This window comes from Fundulus heteroclitus, chromosome 7 (assembly GCF_011125445.2).
Source record: "Fundulus heteroclitus isolate FHET01 chromosome 7, MU-UCD_Fhet_4.1, whole genome shotgun sequence".
Lineage (NCBI taxonomy): Eukaryota > Metazoa > Chordata > Actinopteri > Cyprinodontiformes > Fundulidae > Fundulus > Fundulus heteroclitus.
The window spans coordinates 6,488,498-6,510,417 of NC_046367.1; the positions used below are offsets into that span (position 1 = coordinate 6,488,498).

Here is a 21,920-nt window from a genome sequence, read left to right on the forward strand (position 1 = left end):
ACTTCATGTAAAAGTGACAGGAAGGAGTCATTGGTCAAAGAAATAAAAAAAAAATCCCATTTGCTGTTTGACTTAATGAACACAGCAAACCTGAAAGGTTTCTTGGCCTACATACAGAACAGTGCGCACACATCACCTTAAACACATGGTCAAACATGATGGCAGTATCATAATGTGGGGATGTTTTTCTTCAGCAGGGACAGGGAAGCTGGTCCAAGTTAATTGGGAAGATGGATGGGGTAAAACGCAGAACCATCCTGGAAGAATACCTGTTAGGGGCTGCAGACATGAGACTGGGGAGGTTCATCTTCCAACAGGTCAACAACCCCAAACATACAGCCAGAGCATGTTTTTTTTTTATTTTAGAATGGCCTGGTTAGGATCCAGACCTAAATCCAACTGAGAATCTATGCCAAGCACCTAAAAATAGATGTTCACAGAATGCTTTCCATCCAGTGTGACTAAACATGATCGATAGAAGGAAAATTCAGTTTTTAGATGTGTGAAGCTGGTCGAGACATATCTCAAGCAACTTGAAGCTGGAATTGCAGCTTTTGGTTTGACAAAGCATGGACTCAGAGAAGCTGAAACAAAGGCACGCAACACTTTTCAGAAATGTATTTGAGGAAAACGATTACAATGATGTGTTATTTATGTTGGTCTATCACATACAATGCCAATGATATATATGGAAGTTTGTGGCTGTGAGAAAGGGTTATGGATAGTTTTACAAAACACTGTAAGTTTTTATCGGATTAACATTAACATTTGACTTGTAGTCCAACTTTCGCCAGCCATCATTCGTTTTCTATACTTTGTAAGACCTTAAATCTGATAGTATGGAACAAAATCTGTATTCTGTTTATGGGTAGTAAATAGATATACTTTTTTATCAGATTGACTAAGAACCATGTTTTGAATGTGTCTTATTGTTGTGATAATCTCTAGGAGCAGACATCTGGAACATGTACTTCATGCTGCAGAGGTGCTCAGGCATAATGGCTCTGATGTACTTTGTGTTGGTACTTCTGACATACAAAATGTGCTCCATGGGCATTATTTAATCATACAATGGCACCAGTAATAATTTTTTTGAGGCCAAAGAAATAAAGAACAGATATGATGGTCGCCCATCAACCACAAATATTGTTCTGCTGCCTTTAAGCCTTCCATTAGCTGTTATAAATACATTTTCCCAGTGTGTAATTTCAGACAGCCTACTATAAATGTTAGGTTCTTACTACAGTTACTTCAGATCTCAGTCTGTGTAGTTTTGTGCTCTCTGAAACAAACTGTGTTCAAAAAGCAGCTCTTGCTGCTTGTCTTCTAGCAGCTTTGCAGTGCTGGAGTGCTCCAGTGTTGTACATTCTTGCAGTTTAACTACAATATAATCATAAGCACATCATAATTGGCAGATTTCAAACTGATTGCTTAAAAAGCCAACTTCTGCTTGCCTCAGTTGGAATGTCTAAGGTTCATTCAATTATTCTCTGAGAAACATGTTTTACTTGCATTTTGTCTCATCTTATTCTCTTCCTTTTTTTCTTTTCTACCTTCCCATTTTTGAGTCCTTTGAATGTTAAATAGTCCCAGAATAAAATCTAATAAAGCTTTTTGCATATAGAAATCAAGGGGAGCACTATGGCGAAAGCCGTAATGCTCCTATTGTGAAAGTAGAACCATGTTGGTCTCCCTTTAGCATTAAGACATCAATTATGTATGCTACACTGCCAGACAAGACACGGTAAAGGTATTTAGCCATGTTATATGCTTGAAAAAAGGGACTAAAAATCGTGTGATCATGATAAAATAAGGTTATATACACAAAGCCTCCATCTTGATAGTGTTTTGATGGCCCTTTTTGAGGCTAAATAGAACCCCTGACCGGGCACGATGAGCAGATATAAACAAACGTGGCAACATCTACCGACAGTATCACAGAACTATAATAAGGCCGGTTTGCTTAATTAATAAATCACTTGTAAATAATGCCGAACCGAGGCTGACCCAATGCAATGCCTCGCAGTAAAGCAGCAACTTAATTAACCAACCGTTAATTAAATACACCGCTCTACAGCAACCTTATCAGAACATTTACTCACGTCAAGCAACTCTGTGGTCACATCTGAAAGATTGGCAGGTTTAGTGTCCGCTTCAGTGAACACCACCATTCATACTGTATTCCCAGCGCTATTCCAGTCTTTTCTCTCTTGGAATCATAATTTCTTTTGTTGCATTTTTTTTTTACACTGAATCTTGGAACTCTGTTCATTGTTTCCATACTACGCTGGGAGATGCTAATAGCCATTAGCCGCTTCATTGTTTATCCCCTGCTGTTCATGTGCAGTGACGTACTTCTATTTTTATGATAAATAAACACAAAAGGCTTTATTTACTAATAAACTGAGTAAAAACAAAGTATAACATACAAATATGCAACTAATATGCAAGCAGAACGTGATAATCTTTCATAAAAACCAGAGTGAGCTGATGACGTATAAATTAAAAAAAAAGTAAAATAATGTAGCTGTGCACCTTTAAAAAGAAAAAAAAAACTGTTTCACTGATAAGGAAGCACACACAGTGTTCTGCGGGTTTTATCTGGATTAAATGTAACAGATCAACATAAAGTAGAGAGATTAAAGTAAAAAGAATATGAAAGAAAATTATGTATTGTTTCATAGATTTTTTTTACACAAAATGTGAAAAGTGTCCTTGACGTAAACTGACATGTACAACAGTCGTTGGGCAAGAGGTGGGGTCCACCCTGGGAAGATCGCATGTCCAATACAGTAAACAGACACAGACAAGCATCTATGTATTCACAGACTCTGACTTAAGGACATTCTACAGTGGCCAAAAAAAACTGACAATTTTAGGACTGTGGGAGCATCCTGGAATGTCTTGATAGAAATTACACACGGGAGAATTATGATATGGGTTGATAAGAGAGGAGAAAGGGACTCAAGAGTTTTCTCCCTACATCAGTGTCTGACCTCACAACTGCTCTCCCAGAAGAATGGTCAAAAAGCCCTAAAAACACACTCCTCATAGAGCTTCAGGAAAGCTTCTCCTAAACAGTTCAAGCTGGAATAGCTTTAAAGGGTTGGCCAACATCACATTAAACCCTGTGGATCAGGAATGGGATGGTATGTGTTTGTGAACATGGATGTTTCCTCCAGCATGTTACAATAGATCTTAGAATCATTTGCTGACTATGGTTATTATCCTTTTTATATATCCTATTTTTTAGAAGTGAAAAGCACAAATAAATACTGTTCATCTTAAAAAAGGTTCAGGTACTCCACTAAAAGATGTCATGTTCAGCAACCTGTGGTTGTCTTTGCTTGGACACCTGTTTATTGGAGATTTTTTTACACGCTGACAGTGGGAGCAGCTGTTTTTCATGAACAGTTCAGAAATGTTTTTCATTTGTTTTTCTGCTGTTTCCTCTCACAACATATTAGGCATGACTGACAATTTTTGTGGTTGTGTTCAGACTCTTGCTTCATATTGGGGAAACATCAGGGTGTTGGTCAAATATTTCAAAAATACTTACTGACTTAAGCCTGCGGGACTTATAGACCACTTAGTTGTAAAACATTTTTTTTTTACAATAATCTTTGTGTGATACAAGCTTTATTCCTAATTACTCATGAAAGACCTGTAAAAAAAACTGGGTGGTAATATTTGAGTGAGAAACGTTTTACAGACAGAAGGGTTTAATTAGCCAGACTGTCAAAGTTCTTGTTTCTAATTATTCTTTATTGTTTTGTTTTCCTCTACTTTAGGCTATTAAATTTCAGTTATTCCTGAAATTTCAAAAGAATCAAGTCATCTGCTGTGGGACATAAATTAACAACTCAGAAAACAAATCTGAGTACTCTTGTTTTTGAGTAAAAGCCTGAAAACATTAATGTCACCAAATGTTCCACAACAGAAATAATAAAAATAAATGGTCCTGTAATCCCAGAATGATTCCATCACATTCAAAGCAAGGCAAGTTTATCTATAAAGCACTTTTCAGTAACAAGACCATTCAAAGTGCTGTTGCAAGTGAATGTGTTTCAAGTATTTGTTGTTTTCTTTTTTTTGTCATATAGTTAAGGATCACATTTTAAAACGCGCCTCGATCTTTTCTGACTGTAACCAGGAATCATCAAGGTGGGAAGGTGGAACCCTCTGCCCATCCATTTTCTTACCGACGCACCTGAAGCCACCGTTGCAGACATGCTGATGGAGGTCTATCACATGGTCACGCTGCACATCCAACTACAAAGGTTAGAGTTCCCTTTAGAATCAACATCTCCTTCTAACCGTCATTAGTTTTAAAAAAGCACGTCATCCATCCTGTCTGGGCGGAGCAAAGACTAGATGTAGGAATGAAGGTGGAGCTCAGGTATTTGGTCCAGAGGGGAGCTGATATGATTGCAGTGCTTTTGAAACTCACAGCATCCGATGAACAGATAAAAAACTGATAAACTCCACACGAGACGGTTTATTTTTTTCTATTGTTGTGGCACATTCCAGCTAGGCTTGTTTATGTGTGTATCCAAAGCAAGGGCAGGGGGTTGGCATGCTATTTTTCAGAGTCTGACTCATTTATTTAAAGGTGAAATAAAAAGAAAAAAAACAACAACAACTGAAAGTCTGTGGAAAGACGGAAACCTCAATCTCCAGAAAGTTCATACTTTCAAGGGATCATAATACTGTGCAGTAAATCAATGATTTCCAATCCTTATACTTTGTTTTCATTGTCTGTATCTTTGCAGTATTTTAACAATGCTTAAGGAAACAGCTAAGCGAGGCGGCGACAGGTTCTTTTTGGACATGTTGAAAAGTTCAGCTTAGAGAAGCCATGTGCACTGCACATAGGCACCCCTGCTACAGAATCGACACATTCTTTTGCAACTCAGATGTAACGGCATTCCCCCAATGATAAAAATATCTAATCTAACGTAAATACCCTGTCTGCACTGATAGAAATTTACTCTCTTCTGGCTCCAACAGACGACAGACCGACCAACGTTTTGATTAATTTTAAATATTTTCTCTGTTTAAACCATGATATTTCTATCCCCAGAGTTGATCATTTTCCTTTATTGGCGCTAAAAGGAAAACACGTGTCAGATGTTTCACCCAGCACACAGGAGGAGACACACATTCTCCATAGACAGTAGAGGACTTCACAAAATGTAACAAAAAGTTAAACCTGGTTTAGTGATGTGATCTAATTATTTAGTGACAGTGTTATTAATTAATCTCTGTGAGTGAGTGAGTCCTTCTGGCTGCTCACTTATTCACCCGTCGCCACACCTAGCCATTAAAACAGACTGTGTTGTTATGCTGGATGCTGTTTATATTTGATAAACGGCATTCGCTTACATTTAATATTGTAGGCTTTCAATGTTGGGATGCTAAGAACACTTTTTGTCAAACACACAACTTAGTCTCACTGAAAAACAGGTGATGTCCACACTGGTCCACAAGGGGAAACGTAGTATTGCCACAATTTGACTCCTTAATATGTTTCAGTCCTGCGTTTCATTCGGTCTATTCATTTACATTGGCTTGCAACCAGGTCAAGTGGCTGTCAAGTTCCCCTAGCGGAAAAAAAATCTTTCCCTTATTTGTTTAGCACGAGATTTCAGTGCGATCTTTAATGACTTGAGGCAGTGAGGTTGATATGGTGGTTACCATGGACGCAGCCATTACTTCATCGATGTGCGCCAACTTCCGAGTTCATAAAAAACAAAGGCTGTTTCTCAATTCACAAGAATGCGAGTATGGACCATTCTTGGCAAGAACAGAGGAAGTACAGACTTGGGAAGAGCGGGAGCACGCAGAACGTATCTCTGTGTTTTGGAAAGAATGCATAATATATTTCAAATTTTCGTTCAGGGAAGGTCGACAACTTTTCCTCTATTAGTTTCGCCGAGGGGTTCAGTGTCTTCATATGTTCTACCGTGTGTAGGCTGTAACCAAAGCAGGGGTGTGTTCCATTTACTCTGTACGCATGCCCCGTATTTATTAAGGGAAATAAATATGGGACAGGCCAAATAAAACGGAAAGATATTGAAAAGCCTAATTGTGACAATACTACGTTTTCTGCCATGGACCAATGTGGATATTACAAGTTCTTTCAGTGAGACTGGGTTGTTACACAGCCATGCTCTTATTCAAGATGCTGAAAAAACAAAACAAAAAAACCTTTCTGGCCAATAAGCCAAACAATATCATGTTGTCCCCCATCACAGTTGTTCCAATGCCTCCTATGCATCTTCTTCATGGCCTGCAAACAAACGTTAAATGCACTACTGCCACCTACAGGACTGGAGTGTTCGTCAGTGTCAAGGCATAACTAAACACATGATTTGTCTTAATATATTATTTTTAATGTAATTAAATCATTGAATTTAAAGTCTTGGACTCCCTAAGTGGTAAAGGCACAGGTGTTTTTATTTTGTAATGCAACAAACTAAAGCTGCATGCTGGCCGTTTAAAACTAAGCTTATGTATTGTTATGTTTTGTGATTTTAAGCTCGGTGTGGGGGTCTCTAAAGCTACTTCACTCCTAAATGTCATTGTCTTTCAAGAAAATATTTTCACTGTGCTATTAAAATCTAAGCTAACTCGTGGTGGATCTGTGCTGGCGTCCATGCTGTTTGTTTTACACCTGGCTTATTCTGGTTTTGTTTTTTGTTTAATATTGCAAAACCAACTCTGTATTGTGACAAGTAACAGAAGGAGAGCAGAATGGACCAAAGTATTCTCCAGTTTCTGGTTCTGACTAGTCAACAGTTCTTCATATACGTTACAGACCTCTCTCACTGTTACACATGGAGCTAATTTATCTATTACAGTATCTTCTATATTCCAAAATACTAAATTAAACAAAGTTGTAGTGTCATATGCTAACCATTTCACAGCATAAGAGGATTATAAACATAATATGTTGTTTTAAGGAGCAGCGATACATTTGCTTTCCTAGAAATACTTTTAATAATCATGATGAAGCGGTTATCCTAACACACCCTGTGTAATGATGTAAAACACATCCCAAATGATTAGTGTGACTGATGTGTTTCTGTCTCAGCTCAGTGAATCTACAGAAAGCTGTGAATGATGTGTATGTGCGGTTTTGATTTCCTGTAGCTTTGCAAAGCTGGAAGATCTGCCCTGTGAGCAGTGGAACCACGCGACTGTCAGGAATGCTCTCAAGGAGCTGCTGAAGGAAATGAACCAAAGCACTCTGGCCAAAGAGTGTCCTCTGTCACAGGTAAGAACACCTCCTGATCCCTGCATCGTTTGAGGAGCTGCTTTCGTTATGAGCCTTTACACCAGCATGTCAAATGTAGAAGCTATCCAGCGTACATGATTCTGGTTGCTGCAGCATTTTTATGAAATTGTGTCCTCCATGCCAAGTGCTGTCTCCTCAGCCGGCTGGGAGTGCGGCACTTGGTCCTGCTCCCATAATGTGTGCAATGTGTTTGCATGTTGTGTTTATCGCCATCTCTGGTGGGGGTGTCGATCACTGCATTAATTGTTAGCATATGTGTGTGTGGCTTATGTGTGTGTGGCTTAAGATTCCCTCTCTGCACTTCGCTGGCTCGGCTTTCCATGGGTGGTTTCTAGTCATGATTAATGTTTGTCTATTTCTATTGCTTATGTGTGTGTGTGTGTGTGTGTGTGTGGGTATGTGTGTGTGTACATGGCATGTGGGCGTTGCGAGAGGCAGAGCATTTCATGTGTTGTTAGTTATTATTTATCTTTTTCCTCTCTCGTTCCCCTCAGAGCATGATTTCCTCCATAGTGAATAGCTCTTACTACGCCAATGTCTCCACTGCCAAATGTCAAGAGTTTGGGCGTTGGTATAAGAAGTACAAGAAAATCAAAGGTAAGGCCAGTACTCATGTAGTCTTAAAACCAATTTTCTAAACATACCATGCTGTTATGTTTCATGACAATCTTGTTTTTCTCATGAAACACTATACAGCTTAATTGATTGGCAGCATGTTCCATAATAAATGGGCAGGAATTATTTCAGGAATAAAAATAAGATATATTGAAAATATCAAATATAGTATTTGATGAAATGAATAAAATATATTTTTAAGAAAGATTTCTGATCTTCATGGTTTGCAAAATTTGTCATTAAGAAGTCTAAGAAAAAATTAAAACAGCGTGACGCTGTATGTGGTTGCTGCAAGACATGGTCTTACGATTTTAAAAATAAGGGCAAACTTTTTTATGAAGCTTACATTTGTTTTTTCCTTTTTTAATACTTGTTTCAGATTCAGGTGTAATCTATGTGAAGCGTGAACTCCCACAATGCTCCCTGTTAGAGAGGATTTGTTATGTTTATTTATCATAATCCCCATGGTTTGTTGTTTAATAATCTCTACGTAGGCAGGGGTTGTGGTTTTTTGCCACTGGTATATTTTTGTACCGATGCCGAGTTATAACGTCGTTTCCATTGTTCCAGAGTTGTACAATGGTACAAAGAAAACGATTAACTGCAGCTGTTTTCAAACTGGTTTGATATTTTATCCTGAGTGAGCTTGTTTGAAGAAAAACTGTCTTGTGTTAAATAAATTGGGTGTATAGGTGAGTCTATGAGCACTAGCAGCGTCTCACCAATTCAGTGCTTGTGTTATTGAGCAGGGGATTACCTGGAGAAGATGTGGGCTGGCCGAGACGCTGCAGACATTAAAAGTAAGACTTTCAATCACATTCGCTGATACTGGTTTTCAGTAAAGATGCTTGTTTAACATTGCTTCTCCCGTCTCCAGTTGAGAGGGACAACATGTCAGACTTCTGCGTGCTGGGACAGAGACCTCCTCCCCACCTCGCTCAGCTCAGTCACCTTAGTGCTGGCGGACCCCTACTCAAAGCTGGATCTGGCGACCCACAGGCCCCTTCACAGCCACTTCAGCAGCCTCCTCCTCCCCAGCAACAGCCCTCGCCTCATGGCCCACTCCACCACAGCCCTCCCCTCCGCACGGGGCAGGTGCCTCCCCCTCCCCCGCCACCTCCGCCTGGCGCCATGCAGCCCCTGCTGGGGCCAGGTGGGCTCCTCTCGCCACAGCTCTCCCCACAGCTGGTCCGCCAACAGCTCGCCATGGCCCACCTCATCAACCAGCAGCTGGCAGTGAGCCGCCTGCTTGCTCACCAGCACCCTCAGACCCTTAACCAACAGTTCCTCAACCACCCGCCCATCCCTCGGGGTTCATCCAAAGTTGGAGGCGACCATCCTGGGAGCAACCCATCGGCTGCCGAGGTGTCCTCTGAAATCTACCAGCAGGTCAGAGATGAGCTGAAGAGAGCCAGCGTCTCGCAGGCAGTGTTCGCCCGCGTGGCCTTCAACCGCACACAGGTAGGAGCTCTGTGGGGAACGTGGAGTAATGTGATCTCAGGACAGAAGGGGTTGATAGTATTACGACATGAAACTGTTGCATTCTCACTCACCAAAGACATCACTTTTTCCCAAGCATCCTAACTGCTATATTGGAAATTAATAAATAGACACCAACGTGAATGAAGGGCTCCTCTCCCTGCTCGATCTTATGCCTTACGCTCCCTGTGATTAGCAGAAGCGTGGAGGAGCGGCTTGCTGGGTCATTGGGTCTCCTCCCCCGCGTTCCCAGCAGCACTAACACCTGATGCTTTCAGGCTGTGCTAAACTGGTTACAGCACGCCCCATTAGAGCAGCGTAATGGGAGGAGGCTCACGGACCTACCGGTGCAGAGGCCAGGTGTGATGTCGGCAGCTTTGTATCTCTGTTTATAGAGGTGCATTTATTTGGGAAATCATCCAGTCAAGTACAGTAAACAACAGGTTTACCTTTCAGCTTTTGAAATTCAAATAAAAGCAGTGTGCTGATACCCGTCCTGAATTCAGGAAAAAAAAATTGGATCTCATTAGAAAATCTGTCTGGATTCAAGTTGTTATAAATATAAATGTTTTAAACCTACAAGCTGATTTCGGGCATCACTGGCAGCACCTAAAGGGAACCGTTGGTTCTCCTGGACTGGGAGACAAAAGTGAAGCAAAGAATCTGGGGAGCATTAATCTGCTGTGAAGCTAAAAGACCCCTTGGCACTAACAATTAAGGACCCAATTTTAAGCAAAAGCAAAATTCTACTGATAGGAATTAAAAATATGGCTCATTTTTATATAATTAAAAATAGTTAAAAGGGTGTGGAGGGTTGAGAGTCTAACTCATTTGAAGGAAGAAGAACATCTCAAATAATAATAATAATAATAATAATAAATTTTATTTAAAAGTACCTTTCAAAACAATCAAGGTCACTTTACAAATGAAGATGAAAACAACAACAATAAAACAAAGATCATCAATAAAAGTTAAAATCACAGAGAATAATCAGTCTTGAAGAGGTGTGTTTCGAGTCTGGATTTAAACAGGTGTATAGATTTAAACAGGTGTATAGAGTCAATATTACGGATGTCTGATGGTAGGGAATTCCAGAGTTTGGGAGCAGAGCGAGAGAAAGCTCTGGTCCCAAAGGTACTGAGGCGAAAAAAGGGAACAGAGAGATGGAATGAAGAGGAAATTCTGAGGGAATGGGAGGGGCATGAAGGAGATCAAATAGGTAAGGAGGGGCGAGGTTGTGGATGACCTTGAATGTAAAGAGAAGAATTTTGAATTGAATTCTGAATTTGACCGGTAGCCAGTGAAGTTGACGTAAAACATGGGTGAGGTGATGAAATGAAGATGTACCTGTAATGATTCGAGCAGCTGAGTTCTGGACCAGTTGGACCTTATGGAGAAATTTTTGCAGGAGACTGCAATTGACAATACGGGAAATGACAAGTCTGTGAACAAGTATGAAGGCAGAGTGAGGGGAAAGGGAAGGATGTAAGCCTTTAATATTTCGCAGATAGAAATATGCAGGCCGAGTGATATTATTGATTCGAGACGTGAAGGGTAGAGAGCTATCAAGGATGACACCCAGACTCTTAACCTGAGGTCAGGGGGAGAACTGTGGAGCTGTTGATGGAAAGAGAAAAACTGTGGATTTTGGATAATATCGATTTAGTTCCTACAAAGAGGAGCTCTGTTTTATCACTGTTTAATTTTAGGAAGTTGGTATTAAACCAAGATTTTATTTCAGACAAACACATATTCTTACTTCAGTGCATCAACTGGTAAAAACGCTCAACACACAACACATCTTTTTATACATCTCAAAGGGCCCGTTTGGATTAATGACCCCTGGGTGGATGCCTACTTTGTCCTTCTGGTAGATCCAGCAAAGAAATCATGCTGGAAGCCTTTTTCCCTCCACCAGACTATTCAAATAACTGATTTTATTAGTTTCTAATACACACTATACCCCCCAAACTAACTAACTAACTAGCTAGCTAGCTAGCTAGCTAGCTAGTTTTTAGGGCACTCTGCCTTCTTTCTGAAACATTTCTGAGCTCCGGCTGGTAATGGCCAACTGGCAGTGTGCAGAAGTGCAATGCGATACTCGCGAATAAATGTGCATTACTGTAAATTGTTGTATAAATAAGTATTGTTGTGTTTACACTCCTTTGGAACGACATGGGTCACATTGCAGTTATAAGATAACTTTGGCTCCGAAATGAGGTTTCCAAATTGTTTGGCATCTCGGGACGTTTTTCCTTCTTATTTGGAAAGGGGGAGTGCAGTACAAGATGTATGCTGCGAGATGACTGTTGCTTGAATTCTATTACAACCTACAATTCAAATCAGTCAGATTTTTTTTTAATTCAGAATGAATACTTAGGATAAAATGTGTAACTAGATACAGAAATAGCTCAAAAGGAAGAAAAATCATCAGTAAATGTGTTCATAACTAAAACTAATCTGACCTACTTACACCTTTAACAAGCCTATAATCCTAGCAGGAGTTAAAACTAGATCAATACCGTGTCAGATGAACAACATGCAATATTACACTATGAAAATAACCAAAAACACAGAAACAACGGGTAAAAAGCATCTGTATAAAATAAGAGGGGTTCTGTTTGCCTTAATCTAACAGCTACAGATTGAAATACGGCAATTTTGCCCTGGATTTCGTCTTAGTTTTTGTCCACTGCTTATCAATCGTAACCTAAGTTTAAAACGCCCACTTTTCCAGTCTGTGAACACTGCAAAAAAAGAACTAAAATAAGCTAAAATTGCCTTGAAATGAGTGTATTTGTACTTTATTTGAGCAGGTAAATAAGATAATCTGCCAACGGAATAAGATTTTTGCACTTAAAATAGGAACAACTCATCTCCATCAACTTATTTCAATTGCATTACATCTAATTATCTTATTTTAGGGTTAAAATTACTCTTTCCATTGGCAGATAATCTTATTTACCTGCTCAAATCAAGGACAAATACACTAATTTCAAGAAAATTTTACTTATTTTTAGTTCTGTTTTTGCAGTGAATTCATTAAAAAGGGACATATTATTTTATATCCCTATTCAAAAAACAAACAAAGAGTTGTTTTATACCCCAACTGATCAGACAGCGAGGGGAAAAAATGAAAGCAATGAGGCAAATGTTTTATAAAATATTAAAGGAATAGTTCAGGATCTTTCAGTGCAGTTTTGTTAGACGTTTTTGAGCAGTTAATATCTGTAGATAACGTGTTTACTTCATTTGGTATAAATTTGTGGCTTGGTCCTGGAGGCTGAAGCGAATAGCTAGCCTCAGAGGGGCCAAGACAAAAGTTTCAACACCAACCCCAAACTCCCAGCTGTTTGTGTTACCTTGAACATCGGGGCGTTATTTAAAGGGAATCTAATGAGAACTTGTTATTGGAGGTAGGAGGCAGTGCTCCATCAACAGCCTTCCTGTGTCAAACATGTACTGAGTGAGGAACTTGAAAAAGGTCATACATCATATAACTAAAAAATCCCAAATAATGCACCTGTTCAAGTGACGGTTATTTTACTGACTTTTACACCATGTTAACTTTTTTATCAGTGTCTCAAATTTTCTCCCAGGAAAAGTTTTTTTTGTTTGGTGCTTTTTCCAGTCTCAGTACATTTTGAACAGGAAGATCATCAGTTTCTGTGCAAACATCACCACAGTGTAAAGGGTCATAAAATACGTTTGCGTAAACCTTTGTGACGTTTCTGAGGTCGAAGTTGTTTTAAGACAAGTGCTTTTGGTCTTAGGCCCTCACTGCAGACATCCTGAACTGTTGCTTTAAATATTGCGGAGCTGGGCACTGGGTGTCAGTCGTGATGTGTTTGGGGTTGTGCCGATCAGGGCTTGCTGTCTGAGATCCTGAGGAAGGAGGAGGACCCTCGCACGGCGTCGCAGTCGCTACTGGTCAACCTGAAGGCCATGCAAAACTTCCTGAACCTGCCAGAGAGCGAGAGAGACCGCATCTACCAGGAGGAGAGAGAGCGCACCATGAACCCCTCGGTGGGACTGCCCACCTCCAACGCCACCAACCCTGGAGCCCAGCGCCTCTCCCAGGTTAGAACTCTTCTCCAACCACAATCAACAAAAAACAGACAAAAAAAAAAAATGCGAGATTCCTTAGAAAGAGTAAATGGGAAATGAGAGTGAAGCAAACATTTAATTGCGTGTGTGTGTGTTTTTGTGCATAGAAAGTGTGGGAGAGGAGCCTGGACGACCCAATAGCCCCTGATACATGGGCCTCCATCTGGAAGAACAAGACCAAGATCTCAAACTCTGTGAGTTATCTGCCATCTTTAAGCCGACTGCTGCATGCTATGATCCAAGAACTCCAACTTAAAGCAGCTTTAAAAGCCTTCATACAAGCTCACTGTAAACATTACACACATTAAAACAGCATTCAGAAATGTCCTCCCATGTGCACCTAACAGTTTGGCAGTGGCCGTGATAAGGCGCTCCCTCTGATGTCAGGGCGGATGCCCATTCATGGCTGCAGCTGAATAAGTGCCCTGTTCTTATTATGGCTATGTAAAATTATCTTAGCATCGTTTATGCTGAGGGAATGTAAGCGAGCTGGCCCATGCACGTCTCGTGGATGACTTCAAACACTGTGTATACAAGCTCTCGGAGAGCCAGCGCAAGTCCGCTCAAACAGAAACAGCCAAAAGAGACAAAAGAGGGGTTCCTAATGACTTCGATCTGTAAACAAGAGTCATGTGGAGACGTGCACTGCAGATGTGCAAAGAACACAGCATGTCTGTTCCGCGAGCAGCTCGTCTCGATCATTAGCTGATAGCCTTTTCCTCACATGTTCCCACTCAACGGAGCAATGTCAGAGTAGTTTTAGGGAGAAAATGATCATCAGTAGATCAAGAGAAATATTTCCCATTGGCTGCATAAAGTCTTCTTTTTGGTTCTCCTCAAGTCACTTTTTAAAGTTCCTCTTATAGTGATCTTGCATTATTCTTGTCACCCAAGCCAAAGCCGTCCGGCCCAGGGCCAGACCTCCCTCTGAAGCTGGAGTCACTGGTCAACATCACGTCAGGCATCTACGAGGAGATCCAGCAGGAGATGAAGAGAGCCAAGGTGTCGCAGGCTTTGTTTGCCAAGGTGGCTGCCAACAAGAGCCAGGTGAGCTGGGAGAGGAGGCTGCAAAGACGTACTGCCGTGCTCACTGGGTCAGTGGTTCTCTCTGGCCCAGAGTCCTATAAGTATAAAAATTATATTAAAAAAAATCTGCTTTGAAAAGCTCTTAAAATAACAGATGGAGAAGATCCAGAGCTGTGATAAGATGGAAGAGGAATTGTATTAGCCCGAATGTGGCTGCAGCTGTTTCCTCTCTGCCTATGGTGCTGTTGTAGCCGTTCAGAGCGTTTACCAGCCATCAGATGTAGAGACGTCCGCATTTCATTGCTTTAAAAATCTAACTGGAATACAGAGTTTGTGTTGCTCAGATGCTTCCATCCAGGGATTGTCCAGCTGTAGTATGCAGGAAGTTGACTTCTCCCTGACGACATCAAAACAAAAATGGCAAAGAGGAAGGCAATCTTGCATGGAAAAACTATTTATGAAGTATTCATAAATTCCTCCCTGACCCGTCTGCTGTAAATTCTGCTATTTCTCCGATTTTTTTTTTTTTATTGACAGCCAGAACGAATACAAGCTTAAATGTAATAAAAATAATGAGACTATCTTCAAAACGTGAGGAGTAGAAGTAAAATGTAGGCCAACTCCACTAAAGTACAAATAACCAAATTTCTACTTAACCAAGGTAATGAAATATTTTTACTTAGTTACTTGATACCTCTAAATACACTTGGGTGGACATGGAGGTAACTTTTTTTATTATATTCAGGTTTAACAGAATAAAGGTGGCTGGAAAAACTAAAGTTTACCACACATTTAGGAATATTTTTTTATTTGTAAAACCTCTTAAAAAGTCATGTCTCACTTTCCCTCCACTTCACAACTACACGCTGTCTTGTGTTGGCCTGTCACATAACCTCCTGATAAAATACACTGTAGGTGTTAAGGGGACAACATGTGATAAAGTTCAAGTCGTTCTAAATCTATGGCAAGGTGCTGCAGGGTATCTGAGCAGCGGTAGACGCAGCATCTGGTTCAAAGAGCCCTGTCCAGATGTAGATGACCAGGAAAGAAGTGTCCTTTACCGTCCCACTGTGGAGAAATTCAGGCGTACCAACAGTACAAGTGAAAGCATGCAGATACGCACACAGGTAAAAATATAAAAACAAAAAAATTACAATGAGAGACAACGTGTGCTGTCTGTATGTGTGTGTGTGTGTGTGTGTGTGTGTGTGTGTGTGTGTGTGTGTGTGTGTGTGTGTGTGTGTGTGTTGGAGTAAATCGTCCCCCTGGTTTGGGTCTGTGGGGGTGGCGGAGGGTCACGGCTCGGTGCACCCATCTGCTGCAGCTGGCCACAAGGATGGAGGGCGAGGAGGAGCGAGATGATCCGGCTATTAGCGGCACATGCTGCCCGAGGAGGCTGGCTGAACACAACAGCTGGTGTCACAAACTGAAGCAGTCTAGCAGACATAACCGAATCCTCTCTATCGCCCTTGCTCTTCATCATCCTCAATAAACACCTTGTAGATCCGCAGCTTTTCCGCTCAATTTAAAGGGTTAGTTCTGACTTTTTGAAGTGAGGTTAGCGTTAACAGTTTCCTTACCTGCAGCAGAAAGTTGCCGTGTCACCGTAAGATTGTTGGAAAAAAGAAATCCATTCTCAGTGGTGAACGCACACAGCTGGCCAGATGGAGGAGAAAAGCAGAGCGACTTTCTGTCATCTGCGTAGAGTCTCACTCTCCAAGTTTGTCAGAACTGTAGCCTCATCTCAGCCGTCATAGAACTACTGTTTCTTTTTAATTAGCTCCTGTATATCTCTGCTTCCTCTGACTGTAATTTAAAAGCCTCACTAAGGCTGAAGGTAGTTGTTGTTACCAGGATGTGGTAGTGCTTCGGTACGGTGTGTTCATGGACTGAAAAAAGCAACAGTATTTTTAAGACCTGCCACCAGTCAGAAAATTGCTGGATTTTTGGCCACCAGCTGATTTCTCTGTGCATCTCTATCGGCAGGTGAAATGCTTTGTTCCACGGCTCTGGGGATTCATCGCAGAAAGCCAGAAAAAACTGAATGCTGGTGGTCTGAGCCGACGTTTCTTATCCTCCACAGGGCTGGCTGTGTGAGCTGCTTCGATGGAAGGAGAACCCCAGCCCGGAGAACCGTACCCTGTGGGACAACCTGTGCACCATCCGGAGGTTCCTGGCGCTGCCGCAGGCCGACAGGGACCTGGCCTACGAGGAGGAGTCCCGCCACCACCACAGCGAGCGGCTGCACACTGTCCTCCACCTGCCGCAGGATGCTCAGGTGAGCAACCCTTACTGGCTGGCTTTTATTCTCTGAAAGCGGGCACCAAATTGCAAATCTATTTGGGTTTATAATTTTTAATTCTGTTTGGATTTTGAAGCGTTGAGTAAAAACGACCGTGGAATAGAAAGCTGATTCACACGCTGCTTCCACGTTGCTTGGTTTCTTTTCAACACCTCCCGGTTTTCCTAAAATATGAATCTTTTTCTTCTGGATATGCCCTCTGGATATGTCCACCGTCACCCAGCTCGTTCATCATTATTACATGCTCATATTTCTCCGCTCAGAAGTAAGCATGTGGCGGTTTGATCTTGTGGCGCTTGCACATGTGTTTGTGTGTCCCTGCGTGCCCTTCTGGAGCGAAGGATAAACAGTGTTGCTGGGTGGTGTGGCATCAGAGGAAATGCCCCATTAGTGGATGAGGAGGGCGGGTGGGTAGGGACTGGGCCGGAGGAGATCGATGCAGGAAATGTGGTGACGTGTCAGCCTCTCTCATTACTGCGACCCTCTCACTCACACGTAACATCGGGAATACTCTCTTTCTCACGTTGAAGACCCTCGCCGTCTTCAGCAAGCAGACGGGCTAAGCACTTAGAGCAGTAACCTGCGTGCATAGATTTTGAAGATAACTTTAAATGAAGTAATTCTTAAAGTTCAGTAGCGTTTCACAGAATTTCACCTGATAATCTGTTGTCAAGCGACTAATTTAAGTTCCATGAAATAATGGATCACATCGGAATCAGAGGGGAAAGTAACATCCAGGCGTTGTGCTGTACATCCTCTGGAATAACTGAGCATCGGTAAGCGTGAGCAGCTCTGGACAAGGAGGTGTTTTGTTATTTTGCTGCTCTGGAGCATGCACGTGTTGGTTAACACACGGCCAAGAGGGAACGGCATCAGGAACGACGGTAGAGAAGCAACTGCTGCCGCTGCAAACTATTTAAAGTCCATCATTTGACCGTGGGAAATATTAATCACAAGTGGAGGACATTCAAGACAGCTGCCTGTCTTCCTGAACATGATCCCGAATGTCACTTCACAGCCCTAAGCACTTCACACCTGACAAGCCTGGTGGTGTAAGGCTGATGATCTGGGCTTGTTTCGTCCCACAGGCCCTGGGCCCATTGAGTCAGGCAGCAACTTTGCTTTATTCCTGGGATCTTCAACTCCAGGCATTGAGGTCCGGCGTCCTGCAACTTTTTTATTTGTCTCTGCTTCAACACACCTCAGTTGCACAGCGTCACATTCTCTAATGACCTCAGGTCATTAGCAGGACTCTGGAAAACCTGACTGCATACTGAGGTGGTAATTCAGCCATTTGATTCTCGTGTTGAACCAGGGACACATCTAAAAGTTCCAGGACACTGAATTGAAGACCCCTGCTTTATACCAAAGTGTTCTAGAGTAAAATGTGAGGTCATTTGTCTTAACAGCTGAAGCTTGGTCCAAACAGGGTGATGGACAAGACAGTGATCCCAAACACAGCTGCAGATCCACGACATAACTGGCAAATAGCGTAGTCAGAGTGCTGCAGTAGCCTTACACATGATTGACATGCTGAAATTGGGGGGGGGGGGGGGGGGATGCATTAGCAAAGGTGCTGCAAGGAGGAGGGGTCCAGAATTCTACACGGTTGAACAGAAGAACTTCACTTCAAGTTGCTGCTGATAAAGATGGTTTTACCAGGTTAGAGTCACAGCCAAGCTACTGGATCAAATACCTTTCCAACCAGACAAAACATCGACATTTTACAGTTTAAAGAGCCCAAATCACACGGCTCACCATGCAGAACACAGTACGTTTTGTTCCGTCCAGCTACTTCATACGTTGAAAGGAAAGGTTATGCAAGAAATCTGTATTCAGCCGCTGTGATTGAGATCAGTCATCATGTTGTCAGGACGAGAAAGAACAGGCCTGCTTGGTAGCTGTATTCTGAGCAAAAAAAATAAATAAAAAGTTAGGTCTTAATCAGATTTCCTCTTATTTTCAAGTAAACTTTCCAAAATGCTACACCACTATAGATTGATAACAACAGACAAAATGGGTCTCTATATAATTTCATGGTTCTCAGTGAGGATTAAAGGTAGTAAAGGTAGTCACTGGCTGGCCCGAGCCCGGTTATAGACGTGTTTAACTGCAAGCCCTGGTGGTTCCGTCTGGACAGAAGTGTTTTTTCAGTAGTGTGAGACGCTCCTGTGCGTTAGGGGCTTTGAGAAATCACTGACTGCCAGAGAGGCGTTGTTATATCTGCACGTACCTGCTGTGTCAGTGCAAGATTCTCCAGAACTGTCTCCACAACATTCACAGTAGCTCTGTGTGCTCCACAGCTAATTCGGCAGAGGCTGCACAATTGGTTTTATTTTATTTTTACTCCAGTTCTTCAGCTGTTTATATTTGTGTGACCACTTCCCGTGGACCAGAATTCAGGAGTAGCGGACTAGACAAAGAAAAGGCAATGGCTCTCTTGTGTGACACTTCAGTGCGTAGGTGTGCTCCGACAGTGTCAGACGCGAAGGAGTTAATTCTCAAATAATTTCCATATTTATTCAGAATTCAGTACCACTAAAATGCAGATGTTTCGGACAAGAGAATACCGAGGCATTAAACCAATGGGAATAAGGACATCCATGTTGAAATTTTTTTAAGTCATGAAGCAGATGTCGTGTATTACAGCCCGATCAGTTGAGGGTTACTGTTTAGCTGTGCTGAACTATGACCACAATACGCACTCGTTATTTCTCTCTGATACTTTTACATGACAGATGATTAACAAAGCTATTAAAATGTCTGCTTTACGAGTCAGCTCTTTACAGTTTATTGTGGCAACAGCATTTGTGATGGACTTTAGCTGGGTGGAGGCTGTGAATTAAATATATTTCCTATATGTAGATAAGATGTGATAAAAAGGCTTCTAATATTGTGCTATTTCATGAAGTTATGTTCTATTCTGCAAACTGCCTCCTTGTGCTGTCCGAACATGCTAGCACACCTGCCGACATGTTTCTGGAAAAGTGGAGCTCATCGCTTCTGTTGAAAAATTACCTTTGCATCCCGTAAATAAAATCTAACTCGAGGGGCCATTTTGAAACAGAACTGATGGGTAAACTGTTTACTGTTTGATTTGTATTTGTTGAGAATCGTACATCATTGATAGAGTTCAAGACATCAACGTTGACATCATCCATAAGCGGGAGGCAAGAAAATAAACCATGATTGATGTAAAAATGCTGAATAAAAAACAATGTTAAACATTAGCTACTGACTTATCATTACAGGGTTTAAATTCCAACTAAAGCTTATTAAACGGCAGGTGGCACGTTTGACAACATTTACAAATCACCATCAAGTGTTGTAAAGTAATCAGATTACGACTCTTTTGACTTTCCATATATAATCCTCTCATTCTCAGTTGCTGTCGTAAATCACCAAACAACACAAAATCTAGTTTTAAAAACAAACAAGTGGATTTTCAAGCTTCTGTGTGTGTAACAATAAGGCTTCCTGTACTTCCGAGGTTGCATTGCTTTGGTGTGGGGTGCTTTGGGTACGCCTTTATCTACTATTATCTATTAACATCTTTATCAAACTAAAAACTCTGTTTTGGTGATTAAGCACAAAATTTGGGTCTGACACTCTTAGAGGACAGAAAAACATGTTTGATACTTGGCAATTTTTTTTTTTACAAGATCTTCTTCTTGTAAAACCTTGGTGCAATGTCTGCACACCCATTTACAGCTCCAATTTAGCATGTGATGAACTATAAATTACGTGTTTAAAAAAAATGTAAGTTCGATCTTTGAATGCTGGGCCTATCATTCATGTTTTTCATTGGAGCAAAGAGTCTTAAAGCTGCATATCTTATGTCCGTGTTTGCCTCAGTGTGTTTGCTTCAGCGCTGTTACCCTGGTGGCCTCTCGCTCATTGCTGCAGGGTGGAGTCTGGGCTTTTTGGTGAACCACAATTAAGTTAATTCTTTAATTGCAGATAAATGGAATGAATACCACACACAGCGAGAACATAAAAAGGACAATGCAGTAATGCAAGCATGCACATTGGAGTGCATATACATATACTGCAAAAAGACCCGCACAGTGAGACACACAACATAAGCATGTTGTGTGTCTCTTTGTTTTAATTAGAGAAACTCTGTCTGATCTAAATTTCAAAAAAGAACGGAATGTAATCTAGACATTGTGACTGATAGACAGACAAAAAGATAAAGACTGAAACTGTCCTAGACAGAGAGATACACAGCGATATGGAGACAGACACAGAAAAAACAAGAAAGAGACAGAGAGGCTCAGCAGGGATAGACAGACAGACAGTCAGGCTGGATCTGGGGAAAATGAAGCAAAAATTAACAGCAAAGGTGAAGTCATGCGAAAAACTAAGAGAAAAGTGATTTTTTTCCCCTCATTAAATATTTATCTCTGTGTTAATGGTGTCTCTGGTGGTCTAACACACACACACATACACACACACGGGCAGAAACACAGGGAGTGTTAGCTGCCCTGGAGGACCTGAGCTCATTAAGGAAGGGATAAATGTTTCATGTTCTATAATTCTTTCATAGTTCTGCGTCTTAATTTGCCTTGATTTACGTTTAAAAGAAAACTTTCTCATTTTACTGCAGAGCACTCAGAATCCTGTCAGGGGGAGGAGGGGGTGGAAAAAAAGGGGGTTTTGAGAATATTAAATCACACCACAAGAAAGATGGCCTCATCACAAAGTTCCAGATCTTTTTTTCTGCATCTTATAAGCAACACTTTGAAACTGCTGTCTAGTCTGGTTAGTCTGGAAGTTGATGGGTGTTATCTGTTCTGAATCTACTCTGATTGTTCCTGAGAGAAAAGTAATGTTACAAAGCAAAGCTGCAAATTAGACCACAGGAAGTAAAGCTTAATAACAACATAAACGACTCAAGTTTCTTGAAATGAATCAAGTGACCCACAGCAGGTCTCAGAAGTGATGAGCCATCTATGTGTTGGCCGTATAAAATAGCAGGCTCATGGAAATCAGTTGTCTCTAATGGAATAACGATATATTTAGTTTTTTGTGTTAACAAACTGTCTGTTAAAGAACCTGAAGGCAGGTTTGAATATTCCACATATTGCA

The 21,920-nt window shown here is 41.3% G+C and overlaps 1 protein-coding gene across 2 annotated transcripts in view; it reads left to right on the forward strand.

The window, feature by feature from the left end:
• Positions 1–21,920, forward strand: part of satb2 (SATB homeobox 2) — a 72,283-nt gene that overhangs the window by 31,823 nt on the left and 18,540 nt on the right. For both annotated transcript variants that reach the window (XM_036138823.1, XM_036138824.1), the window contains exons 4-12: positions 4,154–4,280; positions 7,156–7,279; positions 7,795–7,897; positions 8,665–8,715; positions 8,793–9,376; positions 13,262–13,474; positions 13,609–13,695; positions 14,396–14,548; positions 16,611–16,805. In XM_036138823.1, the coding sequence (XP_035994716.1) occupies positions 4,154–4,280; positions 7,156–7,279; positions 7,795–7,897; positions 8,665–8,715; positions 8,793–9,376; positions 13,262–13,474; positions 13,609–13,695; positions 14,396–14,548; positions 16,611–16,805 (1,637 nt within the window). The remainder of the gene's footprint in view (positions 1–4,153; positions 4,281–7,155; positions 7,280–7,794; positions 7,898–8,664; positions 8,716–8,792; positions 9,377–13,261; positions 13,475–13,608; positions 13,696–14,395; positions 14,549–16,610; positions 16,806–21,920) is intronic.